The 17,523-nt window shown below is 39.8% G+C and overlaps 1 protein-coding gene across 2 annotated transcripts in view; it reads left to right on the forward strand.

Annotated features, from left to right (window-relative positions):
• ADAMTS2 (ADAM metallopeptidase with thrombospondin type 1 motif 2) overlaps positions 1 to 17,523 on the forward strand; it is a 162,568-nt gene that overhangs the window by 86,396 nt on the left and 58,649 nt on the right. For both annotated transcript variants that reach the window (XM_034778501.1, XM_034778500.1), the window contains exon 3: positions 6,157 to 6,240. In XM_034778501.1, the coding sequence (XP_034634392.1) occupies positions 6,157 to 6,240 (84 nt within the window). The remainder of the gene's footprint in view (positions 1 to 6,156; positions 6,241 to 17,523) is intronic.

Below are 17,523 nucleotides of genomic sequence, written 5' to 3' on the forward strand. Positions count from 1 at the left end.
CAGTGGAGTGGGTAGCAGGCTACAGGGCCTTCTACTCATAGACCTGGTCTCAACAGCTCATTGTGTAAGAACTGTTGAGGGGTGGTGATAACATAGTTTGCATGATGGAGAACTGAAAACATGGGTAATTAGGTTCAGATTCTGGTAGGCATCCAAACTTTTGAAGGCTTTCCTTAACCACACCTCTGAGGTTCACCTAGTCCTCTTTCTCTAGTGCATTAACATGGCACCGTCACCTTCTCTATGAAAAATAATTAAGTGGGTTACTTTACTGTGTTATACTGTGAATAGACTTTGCAATAAGACTTTGTGATAGATAGCTTGAGATCATAATACAAACTAGACTCCTTCACTGAAAACTTAGTTTATATTGTTTGGAGAAACATCTCAGTGGTGCAGTTTGTAGGCAGAAGCTGGTGTTCAAAAAAGTCTAAGGAAGGAACAAAGCAATTGGTCTAGCAGCCAGCAAAAAGTCTATCACCTCCCAAAGTTACTGTCAAAGATGAGATAGGGATCTATAATACTAAGCTAACTAGTTTCTTGCCAAGCCAACACATCTGTGCTGTGGAATGTTTTAAATTTGGATCATAAGCAACTAACTTGGACTTAATTATATCCACTGTGCTCTCACACAAACTGAGGTAAATCAAAATACTAACCTGGTATTTACATACAGAATGCCAGATTCTTATCTCAGTTTTTCAATGTACGTTGTCTTATATTTCCAGAATGTCCATCATTTCACATATGTGTTTGAGCACAATAGTAGATTATTTTTTCAAGAGGTGTGGGGTGCACCTCTTCACATCTGAGTTCAGAATTTGACTTCCAAGTTTTGTCTAGATTGCTCTCATTATTATTTTTCCTCATGACACTGAACAAAGACTTGCAGGAGGAAGGGTTCCTTCACAGGGGAAATGAAAAAGTGTCATTTGGTGATTAGAAAAGGGGCCTGGGAGTCCTGATTCATGGGTTGTGCCCACAGATTTGCTGTGTGACCGTGGGGGAGTCATTCAATCTCACTGTCTCTTGGGTTACCCTCCAAGGAAATGTGTGTAATGCTGATGGTGCTGCTTGAGAGAATAGAACAATAATATGGCTGTTGTGGGAGGGGGATTTTTCTTTTGGAGAGATTTTTGGACTACAAAGATTTGAGTAGCCAGGCCCTCCATCATGGTTTCTGCTTGACGTTACAAAGTTAAAAACAGGCATTAATGCTGTACCGAAATAGGCAATAAATGGATTGCCCCCCACCCATTCCATGTCTGCTGTTGGCAACAACCATACAACTGAAAAGCCAGACGAATCAGCTGCATCTCAGTCCTAAAAATGGCTTGATAGGAGTTCTGATGTCCCACCTGAGGAAGAGCATGGAGCAGAAGGCAACCTCCCCACTGCAACTGATACAGCACCTACATCTTTAAATCATGATTTGAGGACTTCAGTAACTCAGCCGGAGGTTAGGGGTCTATTACAGGAATGGGGAAGATTGTGGCCTACAATGTGCAGGAGGTCAGACTAGATGATCATGATGGTCCCTTCTGACTGTAAGTCTACGAGTCTATCTAACCTCTCTCTCCCCTTTCCCCCAGGCCTTTGCCCAGTCCCCAAGAGATAATGGGTACGGAAAACTTCAGCAGTAAGAGGTTTTTGTATCTTTTCAGTTATCATAAAAATGTTTGAGTGGACTGGCTGGATCAACAAATTGCGGTAGCTGAAAAGCCATTTGAACAAGCTGCATCTTGCATTGTGCCCTAAGAATGGCTGAGGTTCATGAGCTTTGATAGCCTGTGTAGCTGATTCACATCCAGTTCAGGTTGCTTGTAGCTAGAGATTGTGACTGAGGGCTCTTAGTGGCCTACGTTAAATGAGTTTGAGGAAGCAGCGGTTATACAATTGTGTCATATTGTACCTGTACGACAAAGGGCATACTTCAAAACTCAGTTTGAAATGGCTTACAGCAGAACAGGGCTAATAGTCACATTGTTTATTACATGACCATTGCTACCTCTGAAATCAGAAGCAGTGACTTTTAATAAAGCAGGCTCCCCGTTGCATAGCAAGCATTAATAAAGATCCTACACCAGGAAACTTCATACAACTGCATAAATGAGTCTGCCTGTGACTTTTTCCTCACTGTGGTTGCTTTTATTAAGAGTGGCCTAATACAGAAAACCACTCACCGTTTTTTGCAGATCCTGTCAAATTTATCTGCAGGTAACTTACCTCTGATGACACCTGCAAAAGTACAGGGCTATTATTATTATTATTTGTATTGTAATAATGCCCAAAAGCCCCAGCCATGATCAGGGCCCCGTTGTGGCAGGCACTTTAAAAACACATTAATGTTTCTCAAACTTAATATACACAAAGCATAATGCATCCCTCACAATGAGGGTTATCATATGTCCAGGTTTTCCAAGACATTTCCTCTGATCCTCTGTCCAGGCGGATTTTTCTAATTAGAGGAAATGTCCAGGATTTTTCTGAAGCAGACATAGCAGCTCAGAAAGAGCTGGTTCTGCATCCCAATGGGTCCCTCCCTGCACCTGCAGCTGCCGGATCCTGCCCACCCAAGCCCTGGCTCCCAAGACTGGGATGGGGAGAGGCAGGGAGGCACTGATTGATGGCTGGCACTGCGTCCTGGGCCTGCACCAGCTGCCCTGCCACTGTGACAGGGAGCGACACTGCCCCCCACCTCAAGAGTGAGGCCCTCTGGCACCCTCCAGGTACCCCTCCCAGTACACATACACCCCTCAGCACCTCCCAAATACCCCCTCCACCTCCAAAATACTCCCTCCCAGTCCACACACACCCCTCCAGCACACTCCAAATACCCCTCCAGCACCCGCCAACTGTACCCCCCTCCAGCAGTGTCCTCTTTTGGAAAGATGTTAACCCTACTCACAACTGCATGGCTTGTTTGCATTGTACTTGGTTACAGTGTCGGGTTCAAGTTTGCTTAAGAGAAACTGAAAAAGGAGGTGGGGAAATTCTGATGCAAAAATAAACACAGTCAATATATCTCATGTAGTGCACCAACTTGTGTCAGCCTAACTTTCAAGGGGAACAGTCTTTATCCCAGTACAGAGCACAAGGCTTGCATTTGCATAGAACAGCATCGTTTTTAATTAAAACACCTTGAAAATAAACCATGGAATTAAATTACAGGAAAAAATGGTCTGTGATCTACAATAATTTTGCCAACCCCCAAAAATACTTCTCCAAACCTTTAACTCTTTTAGATTCCCCCAGCCCTACTAGTCACCTTCTGTAAATGCTGAATCACCATGTGACATCTCATGAGACTTGATGCAAAATCTGCCCTTCCCAGAGTGCAGGAGCTGCAGTTCTGAGAGCCTTTTTGTGTGCTCTGCTTTCCTGTGTACCAGCATAACATTAGAATCTGACCCTCACGGATTAAGGACAAACAGGAAGCTCCATTCTGATATCTCTTAGAGTGGTATAAACCAGGGCATCACCACTGAAGTAACTGGAGTTACACTGCTGAATAATTAGGATGAAATCAGAATCAGCTCTACATCCCTTACTCTAGACGCATGCATTTTTTTTTGTATCAGGCTATCTGATCATTGAAGTAAATAGATCTGCTTGTAAGGCAGAAGTTATATGTTTGAGGAAAGACACCACAGATCTGGAGCGTTCTACTGGTAATTTTCTGTTTCAAAGTGTAATTCTCATGTACATTTGAGCACATCCATTTCAGAGCTCAGTCACTTGGCTCTCCTTTCTCGAATAGCACATTGAAACAAACAGATGCCATTCACATCACACGTTGAAATAAGTGTGAATCTATTTCAGTGTGTTGTCATATGCTTTCCCCCCATTTTAAATAACCAAGGAAATGCAATGCAAAGAAATGATTAATAGTAGAGCTAGTCAGGAAATTTCTGTCAGAATATTTTTCCATTGGAAAATGCCATTTTGTCAAAATCAAAACTTTCCGTGTAGATTTTGATGAAATTTTGTTTTTAAAAAAAGTTTCAACATTATCGGAATGGAGCATTTTAATATATTTTTGGAAGTAACTGATTGTTTTGAAATGTATTTTATATTCCATTTAAAATTATGATAAAATATAACATTAAAAGAATCAAAATCTGTTTTGAACAGAATCTCAATCTGTTTCCTAGGGTGCTCATAGAGCACCATAACAAAGTGTTACTTTATACAGCCACAGTTTCACCCAGTGAAAGAGACAGCGGGTCCAGCTCCCACGGAAGGAGTATTGCATTGGAGCTGAATCAATCCCTAGATGTGACGTTAGGATCCAGGGCTTTGATTTGGCCCTATGTCTGAGAGAAAACCTACTACCCAGATGCCAAGGAACCTTTACAATGCTTATGCTTTTCTATTCATTCACAAAATGTGTTTGTTAGATGTCAGTTGCGTGAACTGTGTAACAATGTTTCAGTGCCGTTCTGTTAACATTTCCCTGCCAAGTTTTAATTTGGCATGTAGTAATGATACAGTTGATGTATTTCACTATTGTTAAAAAAGGCTGAGGTTAAGTTCTGAAGGCTAATGGGAAAGGAGCGTGTAAGAATTGGGGTTATGCCTCATGAACTAATAAAACACTTAGTTACACGTCACACTTATTATTTCCTATACACAGAAGATTTTATTTAATGTTTATTTTATGTATATTTAAGTTACTGCAAATTTCAGCTTGTTATCAAAGAGCATATATTCTTATCCCAATGCACATAGAATCAGGCAAATTAGCATCCCTGCATCAAGATGATAATTCCCTTGAGTGTGTGGGGCATCTAGTAAAGAACACAATGATATGTCCTTGTTGGCATAAAACTTTCCTTTAAACACATAATTAATTTTAAACAAAAGTGTATATGTAAATCCTTCAGTATGTTAATCTGCCTTTTCAAAAGTCCCTGAGAGGAAAGATAAAGATATTTCAAATATAGGAGCCTAAAGTTAGGGTTCTAAATTCACATTTAGGCACCTAAATAATTGACCTAATTTTCAAAAGCACCAAGGACTAAGTAGCTGTCACTGCCTTCATTGGAAACTGCAGGTGCTCACTACTTTTGAAAATCAGGCCTCTTTTTAGATGCCCAAATGTGAATTTAGAAGCAAATTTAGGCTCATATTTTTGAAAATCTATACCAAATGTATTAAAATACATTTGAATAACAGTCAAAGAAATGTTTATAAAGTAGACAGTACATGATTTTTACAGCTAGATCAGAAGTGAGTTATATTTTATATTTTATAGTGTATTGATATTGTTTTTAATAAACAACTCTCCAGAAGCTTAGTAACTTATCCCAGTGAATATGTTTCTTATGTCAGAAACAAACCATGAAATATAAGCGATTCTTTATGTCCCACACATAAAATAGTCCACTTTTGGCCCATGATTTAGTAGGGGTTCTAATGATCTGAAGGGAAGAGAGCAGGGAATATATTTGCCTTGCAGATATTTATTTATCTACTTATTCTAATTTGTAAAGCAAAAAACCAAACATATTTATAAGACCCTAAGTTGGCCTTCTTTCACTTCTCTCATCATAGATGACCCCAATCAGCTCTTTTAATAGCTAATATTTTGCCCAACTTGCTTATAGTATTATTTTTTCTGTATTCCTTGGACTTCTGTATTTCGTTCTCCATTATAATATTCATAGCGTTGTCTTCAGTGTTCTTAGAATAGTTTGCCTGTGTGCATGTGTGATTATGTATAATACAAAACCCCCTGTTTTCTATGTTAGTATTTTACAGATTTTGTTATGCTTGTATGGTTTGAAATTAATCAATTTTGACACAATAAAAACAACCCATTTGATTGACTGTTTTATAAGGATATCACCCTTGAGAGTATTTTAGTTATTTAGTCCATGATTTAGGGAAGTACTTTAAGTTTCATTGACTTTAATTGGTTCCTGAACAAGGATGGTTCCTGATTTGATGCCTATATGGAGCCTTTATGGTAGAGCCCTGTAGTTCAGAGAGAAAAAGTTCTCTTTCGGGTAGTGAAAATGCCCCTTTTTTACAAATGAGTGTGGTTGATCTGTATCTTAAAGACACAACATATAAAAAGCTTGTGTTTTATCATTGCTACTGTGATTACTTATTGACAGAATTATTATTAAAAATATCCACACTCTTTTGCAGGTGAATGAAATCTACCATGACGAGTCCTTAGGTGCCCACATTAATGTTGTCTTGGTGAGGATAGTCTTGCTGAGCTATGGGAAAGTAAGTAAAGGCTAATTTTAATAATGGATCTAGATGTTCCCAGGATTCTTTTAATGGACTGTGTAATTCATTTGTGACATATACTACTCTATTTTAATTGGTTCATTGTCCATGTGTCTATTAATATAGCATTAATGTATAATATGTAATTTACGTCTACACTTGTTTGTTTATTATATGAAATGCATGTTGACAAATAACTGTAACATAAAATTTCCTGTTGTGTTTTCTCTTATTATGTCACTTTAAGTTACCACTTTGCTTTGGCAGTATTATTTCAAGTTTGTTTTAGAGAACTTGTGGCAAATTTTATGGGTAATGACCCTTTTAGCCACTAGAGGGGGTGTGATATATATATATATACTGTGTATGTTATACATGCATAAGCAGTGATATATAATTGTGTGTACAGTTATATTACCATATATAAGTATATTGTGTGATCCATTTTGCTGAGCACAATGGCTCTGATCCAGCAAATCCCTTAAGCTTGTGCTTAACTCAAGTTGGACGACACATGTTTAAAGTTAAGCATTTGCTTTGTTGGATTGGGGCCAGAGTGCCTTGCACTTTGCAGAATCAAATCAAAATTAAGTATTACAAGGTTTTTTTTTATTTTTTACTATTCTGTTGCTGTTTCTGTGGAATGGGTCAGTTTACAGGCAACACTCCTGTAAAGAACATTGAAATGATGAGTGATTTTGAAAGTGGGATTACTTTAAAGCCTTTAGTACTTTTACCTCGGTTTTGCCTGAGCAACTTCTAATTCTTTGAAAACTGGAGGAGAGTTATAAGGGTGCTTATAACATTCAATGAATGAGGACAAGCACTACCAATACCTCTTAGGTACAGCAGCACCTGCAACTATTCAAGTGAAAATATTTTTATGATCTAGCTTGCCTTTTTGCGACTACAGTTACTGTCATTTGGACATTCATGAACTGTATCTGATTTGCAGAGACAGCTAAGTATTTAGACATGCAAGTGGCCTAAATGGTATCCATAAACAATAGAGAGTCAGTTCAGCTGGTATAAATGGGTGTAGCTCCCGTGAAGTCAACAGACTTATGCTGAGTAGTAGCTGAAGATCTGGCACAACACCAGCTCTTTGCTGAGAGTCAGGAGGCCCTGAGTTCTAATCCAGGCTCTACCACTGACTCACCACGTGGCCTTGGGTTAGTCAATTGACCTTTCTGTCTGAGCTACCTCATCTGTAAATTGAGGATCGTAATACTTTCTTGCCCGCCTCACAGGGTGATGTGCTTTGGAGATATAAAGTGATATATAAATGCTAAGATAAGGAGTAGAATGTGGGGAAAGTGTTTGTATCTGCCATTCTATGGTCCAGCATTCATAGTATATATATTTAGAAAGTTGGGTTAAAATAGGGGAAATAACTTAATAATTGCTATATGGATAATAATTGAGAGAGAGTAAACAGGCTAATAATTCTCAAGTTGGGGTGGTGGCAGCTGGAACCTTTATCAATCAATCAGTTGCCTTGTTTTATAATGCCCATTTATTAAATGTATGCATTGCTATGTCTATCTCTGTATAGTTATACATCTATAATAATCTGATATCTTATAACTTCTGCTGGTTTATCTGCTGAAATACAGTAAGTACCGTAGATCCCAATTGCACTTTCAGATTCTTGTTTGCATTCCAAGGAGAGGGTGGATTGTTTTTCAAGAAAGAAAGAGGGAAAAAATCTAAACAAAAAATATTGTTCATTAATAATTTGCTTCTCACCGATACTGCAGACCTGTATAGAAAGCAGTGTGCTTCTGTTACTAATTTGCATCCCAACTAGGTTAGCAGAGGATGAAAACATTCACTCCGTATTGACTGTTTGGCCTGTGTGAAAGGAGCAGTCAAGTTTGCAATGGGCAAATGATCACATTACAAACATGACCATTGCAGTTAGCAGGCGCAGTAGTGAGTAACCTGGAGCTGGATTCTGATACCCAATGGGTAGCATCTGAGTCTGCGAGTAGCCCCACTGACTTCAGCAGAATTATATGTGGAGTAGGGTAGCATTCGGGTATTATCAGAATCCGATCCGGAAGGAGCATCGAGACGGAGCTCCCCTCTCCCTTCTAGAGGTTTTGGGCCTGATTCTCATTTACACTCCAGCCTCTTTGCACCATTCTGGAAGTGTAAAGGGGGCTTTAAATGAGTGTAATTGTATATAATTATAATTATAATCTACCCCCTGCTCGTAGGCCCCGTTACCTAGCCAGAGTGGCATAAAGGAGTCTTAGTGTAAGTGGGAACCAGGCCCAGATTTCTCTTCAGAGTAGGGTTGTCAGGGAAAGGACATTGTACTGCCCCTGCCTGCTCTATCTGTTCTGTGGGGGGGCGGGGGAAGAGGCCTCGAATCTTGTGCCGGCGGAAGCAGTTTTAGAACTAAAGGGATGTACACAAGCTGAAACAATCCAAGAGTAAAATGGCCTGTTTGGCTTCACTGTGTGAAAATATCACCACAGAATCTTGTTTGAGTAAGTATTGCTTTAGAAACCTTCCAGTGGGTACCTTGAGGCTTGTTTGCTTCATTCTGAGCAATTTGGTATATAGATCACCAGCCTGATAAATAATCATAATCTTTACATTGGGGTTCCATAATACATGGGGCATGGATGAGTGATGCGCTGTTTTTCCTTTGAGGTTCTGACACAGTTGTGAGTTATTGCAGGTACCGCCCACCCCCAACAGCCTTTCACTGTATTGTTTTTTAAAGAGGATTATTTTATTTTATACAACATGTCATCTGTTGGTGAGGGTAACACAGACAATACTGTAGGTTGCATAGCAACCAGCTTTTTCAATGGTTGTTTCTGAAGGCATCACAGTCACTGAACTGCACTCATTTTCAGTATTTTCAGGGCAGTAAAATGAACCCAGCTGTAATTTTGAAAGTTTCAAGTCCTTGACATTTCAACAGTTAGATGAGAATGAACAAATACAGAAGGGATACAGGAAGTTGCTCCTCTACATTCATTGTGATAACATATTGCAGCTATCTAATGAATTGAAATCAAAACATCTGAGACAGTTGGATTGAAATGGCACATTTTCATGCACAAATTATTGCTTCCACACTTAAGCCAAGCAGGAGAGAAGTGATATTTTTTCATAAGGAATAAGGCTTGACTGTGACCTTACAATCTGTCATGCGCAAAGGGCAGCATATAGCTGGGCTGCCCCAGGAGTAGACCCTGGAACAAATTGTGACTGAGAGTCACAATTCAGTTCCTGGATCCCCACTTGTTTGTATCAGTAGCAGATTACTACCCCCTCTTCTGCGTAAATGCAACTGCACCAGCAGGCACATTGAGGGTGCGTGGCATCACGGCTCCATCCAGTCCCCACATTTGCCCCAGGGATATTGACCCTCCAGAGGCTGTTTTCTGCACTGTACTCTGAAGCATTTAGCCCATGCAAAAGAGAAGGGGGACATTTTCTCTCCACTCACTCCCCTGAACAGGCACATAAGGCAACCAATGATTTTGTCCTTATTATTGAAAATGTTTTTTGGGGGATGTATGTGCCATAACTATAGCACCACAGCAGCAAAGAAATAATGAAGAAAATTGTTCAGTCAGGTGCATAGTTCCAAATTAACTTTGTCTAATTTAGTTTGTCTCTTTCTAATTTTAATCTGGATTCACTTCATAATTCATGAGAGATACAAGGTGGGCGAGATAATATCTTTTACTGGACAAATTTCTGTTCATGGTTGGAACAAGCTTTTGAGCCTATGGAAAGCTTGTTCCCTCCACCGACAGAAGTTAGTCCAGTAAAAGATATTACTTCACCCACCTTGTCTCTTTAATATCCTGGAGCCAACATGGTTACAACAGCATTGTAAACAATATATGATCATTCATGTTTGTCTTCCTTTCTGAAAAAAAAATTCATTTTCTTATGTAATGTTCAACATTCAGTAAAGTCAGAGATATTTTGAAGTGCCCAGATTCTGCAGTGATGGGTGCTTACAGTTGCTGTAGTTAGATTTTTTGGATGGAATATAGGGAAGTAGAATACTCAAAGAAAAAAGAAATAGGGCTTGTTCCTGCTCTATTGATGTCAGTGGTAGCTAGATCTATTCTAAACTTTGTAAAATACAGATAGATTTGGGGGGAAAGCTATCACCCAACATCTAAATTGATAATTCAGATATATTATTTGATATAACCGCTCTGTAATCCAATCTAATATTAAAATAATCACAGTGAAATAAACAAAATAACAACCAGAAAACCTCACGGAGAAAATGATAGAAGACAAGATGAATGACATGAGACTGAATAAAAACGACAATTTGTAGTAGTAATTCTTAAGATTTAGACAGGGCTTTATATTCCAAAGTGCTGAACAAACATGAACTACTGTATTCTCCCAACATCCCTCTGAAGTAGGTGGGTAAAGATTATTATTCCCATTTCACAATTATGAAACAAAGATGTTACATGAATGTTCCAATACAACACAGCAAGTCATTGGCAGACCAGGGTTTAGAATTCTTACATTCCTGGCTTCCACCACCATGCTCAGACCATCATGCAATACTGCTTCTGTGCAAATGTAGCAAGTACGCTAGAATATGTTGATGTCTCATAACAGCAAGAGAGAGAGCTAGACACACATTAACCATAACAGGCATCATGCAAACAGAAAAGAACTTAGGAAGGATTTTCCTCTAGGATCGCTCTGGATGTAGTTCACCAAATGGACACCAGGATCAAAATCCTGGCTCTATTGACTTCTGGGGATTTGATTGATTTCACCCTGTATCTTTTCATGACAGGATGTTTTCTTTAACTATGCCAAATGGTATTATGATGCCTCCATGTGGATAGGAAGTAGCTGAGCCAGCCATGCTGGTAAGAAGTGGCTTGCTTTGAGCTAGCTTCCTTTTTTCTCCATTCTTCACAGAAGGGTAATGAGAGTAATGTAACTAAAGTGGAGCTACAAGTATGGGAAGACTGGAAGGACAAGCTTATTTCATAGATTCATAGATTCTAGGACTGGAAGGGACCTCAAGAGGTCATCGAGTCCAGTCCCCTGCCCGCATGGCAGGACCAAATACTGTCTAGACCATCCCTGATAGACATTTATCTAACCTACTCTTAAATATCTCCAGAGATGGAGATTCCACAACCTCCCTAGGCAATTTATTCCAGTGTTTAACCACTCTGAGAGTTAGGAACTTTTTCCTAATGTCCAACCTAGACCTCCCTTGCTGCAGTTTAAACCCATTGCTTCTTGTTCTATCCTTTGATACTGAATGAGATGCCTGACCTGACCACCTTCCATTTGCTCCTGGTTGGTTTAGAAAGGGGGTCTGCTGTGGTTTCAGGGCTCAGTTGGATGAGATGCTGAGCACCCTATACTTCCATTGAAATCACTATGTTCAGGAGGCCCTCAGTAGCAGCTTATAGAATTGATGCACTTTTGCCAAACTAGTAACTGTTACCTAGGGTATTTATTAATTTAATCGGTCATTCCTTTATTTATTATTGTTACTGCTTATTACATGAATTGCGGTAACACCTAAAAGCACCAGTCAGGATTGTGCTAGGCTCTATACCAACACATAGGAAGATAGGGTCCCGGACCCCAGTTGCATGCACCTGACTCCATGCAGGTGTAGATTGAGTTGCAGGACCAGGCCCTAAGTATTATTTATTTGTGTATTGAGCTTTGCTTGTTGCTGTCTATGTAAGTTTCCATCATTTTTCCATTAGTTTATATGAGTGGTGGAGGGGTATTTTATCCTCTCTCCTTTTGTGGGAATGAATGAATCACCTTAATTTTAAATCAGACTCATCGCATATTTTTTCTAAACTCATTTTGTTGGGGGCCTTGTGGGGTGCTGCACTGGCTGACCCTATACATTGTACTTTGTATTTCCGATTTGCTTATATTTATACAGAATTAGCAACTGAGAAATCACTACTATCAAAAAGTGTTAGAAATCCTTCAAACACAAAATGTCAGTTTGCTGAGTGAGCTCTTTTTATTAGTGTGGTTACCATGGACACCAGATACTCCCTTTTATTTATTTTTCCTTATCTAGTACAGTATGACAGGAGAGAATAAATTAATCTAATATATAATAAATAACAGAAATGCCAGATAGAAATAATGTGAACAGAGTATTTTATGGAGTGTTCACCCATTTAGAAAAGGAAAAGCATAGATTTTTAGATTGCCTCAAAAATATACACGCTCCAGTACTCTAACTTTCACTATCAGTGCTTTTAAATCTAACAAGTTAAGCTTCCCTTGCTCACCCCCATGGAGCGTCTGCAAATTCTGAAGAATGGCAGTGTCTTGCCAGTTGTTACTCTTGGAGCACCATCTAATGGATGAGTTATGAAAGATCTTTTTTCTAGCAAGACAAGCCAAAGTTCTTTGCATTCTTGTCATTTGGTACCCACTCATCAGTATTAATATACAACCAAAGCCAGTTATTCCAAATCCCAGTTAACCAAAACTCTCAATTAACCAAAATGTGATCATGTCCCTAATATCAATATGTGGTTCAGAGAAATTCTCAATTTTAATGTTCCTGAAAGTTTTGGATTGCTTTGGATTATATTTTTTTCTACTATGCACCTATACAAACTTTAATATTTGCAACAGTTCTAATGTTCCACAGGGCAGAATCTTAACAATTAGCTGTCCCTGCTTTCTCCTCCACACATGCGGGTTGTTCCCCTACCCAAGACCTGTCTACTCAGCAGACATCCCATGGTGTTTCTGTTGCCTGCCCCCTGAAGCGCCCAGAAAGTTCCTGGTTCCCTTGCTGCAGTGAGAATGAAGTTTCTCTCTCCACTGGCAGCCTTCCCATCGATTAGTTGAGTAACGTTCTCCACAGTCCTGCTGGGAAATGTGTCTTTTTCAGCTCTCTCCGAGATCCTAGCCAGCTGTAGCACCTGCAGGCTCTTGGCAGCTGGCAGCCAGCAGCACAGACACATCCTTAGCAACCAGTACCACATACCTCTTCACCTCCTACTCAGCAAGTGCCTGCTAGCCCACACGCCTCTGTGTTTGCAGACTAAACAGGGATGGATTTTTGCCTCACTCCAAGTCTTGGTTTTTCTGCCCAGTCTGTTTCTACCCCTGTTTTTTTCTTAATCCTCAGAATCCATTTTCTTTCCACGGGGACCAATTCAACCCAGGGTCGCCTTACCTGGGTCTGGGGGAAACTCACCTCTTGTCAACAATGGGAAATAATATAAAGAGTTATGTAGTATCTTGGTATCTCAGCTTGTGGGAACCCCCAGTCCACCAAGTCTTTCCATGAACCATCTCCACCATATCTCATGTCCCATCTGCCATGCTTACCCTCATCTGTAACACATCCCTATGGTTCCCATGGATTTCTAAGGAATCTGTGGTACACCCTTGCCTCATCCGTTTTGGCAGGCCATTCTTTTACCTATTCCAGTATTTCCCCCCACAGCTCTTTTAGGAATTCCCTTCTCCTTTACTGTATTAGAAGAAACAACAAATGCATCCTTATGTCTAAACATAAAACATATTGATTTTCTCTCGTTTTTGGCACAAGCTAGTTTTTGTTCTCCATTAAGTACTTTGGAATGATAAGAGTTTATAGTACTGTATGTACATTTAAATTGCTGTGGCTTTTGTTATGATAACATTGTTGTCCTAGCAACATTACTTGTGCAAATGGAAGGCCAGAGTTCACATGTGTGTTTCATACAAATTTTGGAAGACACAGGATGGATCAATTAGTCATCCATTTTATATCATCCCACATAGAGTAACCTTTCATAAGTATTAACTGGACACCACTGAATATACTATGCCTGAAATGCTTACGAAAATGCTATTTTTAAAAAAGCAAATGTTAAGATTGGACTCTAAAATACCTTTTTTTGTCCCTCATCCAAGGATATTTATCCTTTACACCACACCTGACACACACTGGCTCTTTTTGAATCACCTAAGTGGTTACTAGGTATCACAGGTATAATATGTTCCCCATAGGAAGTGCTGCTTAATGAGTGGGCCATTATCAAGTGGTCTTCAGATGTAGGATGAGTTGAATTAATTCATTGTTGACAAGTGCAGACTTCCAAAGCACACTTAGCCATTGCACCTAACTGGATATCCAGTATCATTCAAAGGCCCAACAAAACAATGTTAACTCCTCTGCTCCCTTGCACTGCTGATTAAAAAGTCATGCGCATATTCCGTCAATCTGCCTTTCTTCAAATTGCTTTCCTCAGCCAATAAGCGTTACTCCTCTCTTATCCTGGATGAGTCTTAGCCAACTAACTGTTGTCCAAATTCTAAACTTGGCTGCATGATTGGTAAGTAATTGCACCATCCGGATCTGATGAAATTGAGACATAGAACTGGGTGTCATCTTACTAACTCTTCTAGCGGTCTCACATTAGAGCTAGTTTTGACTAAACCAATTTTTTTAATGAAATGGTTTTGATTTAATTTCCCATGAAAGAAAAAAACATTGAAATTATTTTTTTGGGGGAAACTTTTTTTTTGAAAATTCCAAATTTTTGTTTCAAAATTCCAAAATTTTATGATATAGGTTTTCATTTTTGTATTTTTACATTACATTACAACACAGACAGGCGACACTTTGATCTAAAAAATATATTTCAATCAGTACTGAGTGGCATCTGCCCTTAATTATTTTTAAAATAAAATAAAAATAGAATATTTCAAGTAATATATTGTCATGAAATAATGTAAAATAATAATTATAATGATAAAATATAAAAATGAGAAAAAACATGAAGTAAATTCCAAAATGAAATTTTTCCAATATGAAAAGTTTTGGAATTTTCATTTTGCAGGAAATTTTAAAATATTTGTTTCTGTTCCAAATTGGAACAAAACCAAAATTTTGAAATTTCCCCAGAAAATGCAATTTCCGGGACAGGGTGATAATTTGCGAGGTTGGCCACAACAAAAGATGGGGGAGAGGAAGAAGGTTAAGCAGACGCTGTACAAACCCTTCTTAAGGAATGCCTATCACCTTGCTTTCCAAATACACCAATAATGGACCCAAGATCTTCCTTCTAAACTTCACCCGCCAAGAAGTACCAAGACCCAATATGCAAATTGTAATTGGAAACTCCCTCAGCACTTCAGTGAGTGACACACTGACTGAAACTCAAGCAGAGAAGATTTAACATTAGTTCTTTCCTACTCCACACCAAACCATGGTTCTGCTATCTGTGAGGCTGGTAATACAGTCTGATTTATGTACTCTTATTCATGGAGTAGCTGGAAAACTTTAGAAATTGTGAAACTTTTTATGCTGCAACTGAGAGGAGCCAACACAGATTACCCAGGCATTTCACCACTAGGGACAGTTGGTTGGAATTTTTCAGATACTATGGTGGAGGCATCCTGCAGAGATATGAGTTTTTAATGTCATAATTGATCAGACTCAGAACAAGACTGCTCTCATCATCCCGGCATCAAAAACAAGCTTGAACTGGAGATTCAGGTTTAGTTTCTTCACAAATTTCTTAATCAAATGCTAAATTAAACTATAATTAACCAAGTGTTAATGTTGGAGGGTAAAAGAGAGTGAAATGCCATCCACAGTTTCTGTAGAGGGAATGTGTTAGTAGACAGCTTCTGTGGATTAATCAATTATTTCGCAGAGTAGGTGGGTTCCATTTCAGATTAGTCATTTAGGGTTGAATCTAAGATAAATGGTAGCAGAGGACAGAGAATATATCTGTTTGTTCTGGTGAGTGGCAGAGTGCATAAGCCCTGACTCATTTTAATTTTAAATGCTTTGAATTTTAGCAAAGACAAAATTTTAATCAATGAGGAGACTGAAGTTATAGGCCACTAATGGCTCCTAAGTGAGACTAAGGTTACATCTTCACTAGGAATGCTGCACTGCTATAGCGCTTCAGTTTAGGCACTCGCTACAGCGATGGGATGGGTTCTTATATCGCTGTGGTTAATGCACTTCCCCGAGAGGTAGTAATTGAGGCAATGGAAGAATTCTTCCATCAACCTAGCGTTGTCTACACCCAGGGGTAGGTCGGTTTAACTATGTCACTCGGGGGTGTGGATCTTTCACACTCCTGAGCGACCTAGCTGGGTCAACCTGACTCTTTAGCGTCAACCTGGCCTGAGTATGTGTCACGTACACCATGCAGTGAAATCCCCATTGAAGTCATTAAGAGTTTTGCCATTGCCTTCAATGGGGCCAGGATTTCACCTTGGGAGATCAGAAGAAGGTGTAAGTGATGACAACACAGACTACGCTGGACTCACCTCCTCCTGACTTGTGGCCCGCTAAATTCCCTGTAAGCTGTGTGGCTGGGCAGTTGCCTATTAAGCCCAGCCCAACGCAGGGACACCTGTCCCTGCTGGCCCCAGCATGGACCTGACCTGCCCCAGACTTGACATGGCTGGGGGAGAGGACCCCTTCCCCCGGCCCCAACCCAGCCCCTGTATGGATCTGCCATGACTGGGGGAGAGGTGCCTCACTTCCCTTCCCCCCGCCCCCAAGCCAGGTGCTGCTGTGGGGAGAGAGAGCTGGGGGGAGTCCTCACTCCCCACCATAGCCCCGGGCAGTCTGCACCCCAAACTCCTCATCCCTGGAACCCCCCCAATCCTCTGCCCCAGCCTGAGCCCCGCTCCCACACTCTGAACCCCTCGGCCTCTCCCCCACCACATGAATTTTGTTACACATCACCTCCATATTGGTGCACATAACAAAATTCATTCATACATGGGTGGGAAAAAATAAAGGGAACACTGGTCATCATGACGCTTTATTATTATTATTATTATTATTCGCATTAGAAGTAAGGCCAAACAGGTGTTTTCCATCTCTGTAGTCTCTGTTGGTGTGACTCTGCTGAAGTTAGCAGAGAATTTGGCAATAGGTTTCTATAAGAAGGAGAAAATGTAGGCAGAATATCAAGAGAAGTTGCTGACAGTGAGATCTAGCAGCCTATGGAATAATCTGCCAAGAGACTTGATGGAAGCCACATTCCTTGACATATTTAAAACTAGCTTGGATGAAATCATAGGAAATGTATAATGAGGAACAATCATGCACTGGCAGGAAGATAACTGAATGAGAATGTTCCAGCTCTAGATTCTATGTACAGTAAACTACATTAGACACTTCAGTACCTTAAATCCAGGGTGACTTGCCTACATATAGATTGATTAAATAGAGGGTAATACATAAGTTAACCATGATCTTTTCTTGCAATACATCGTAGGCAACATAAATTATGTCAA

The sequence above is a fragment of the Trachemys scripta genome, chromosome 8 (genome assembly GCF_013100865.1).
Source record: "Trachemys scripta elegans isolate TJP31775 chromosome 8, CAS_Tse_1.0, whole genome shotgun sequence".
Classification (NCBI taxonomy): domain Eukaryota; kingdom Metazoa; phylum Chordata; order Testudines; family Emydidae; genus Trachemys; species Trachemys scripta.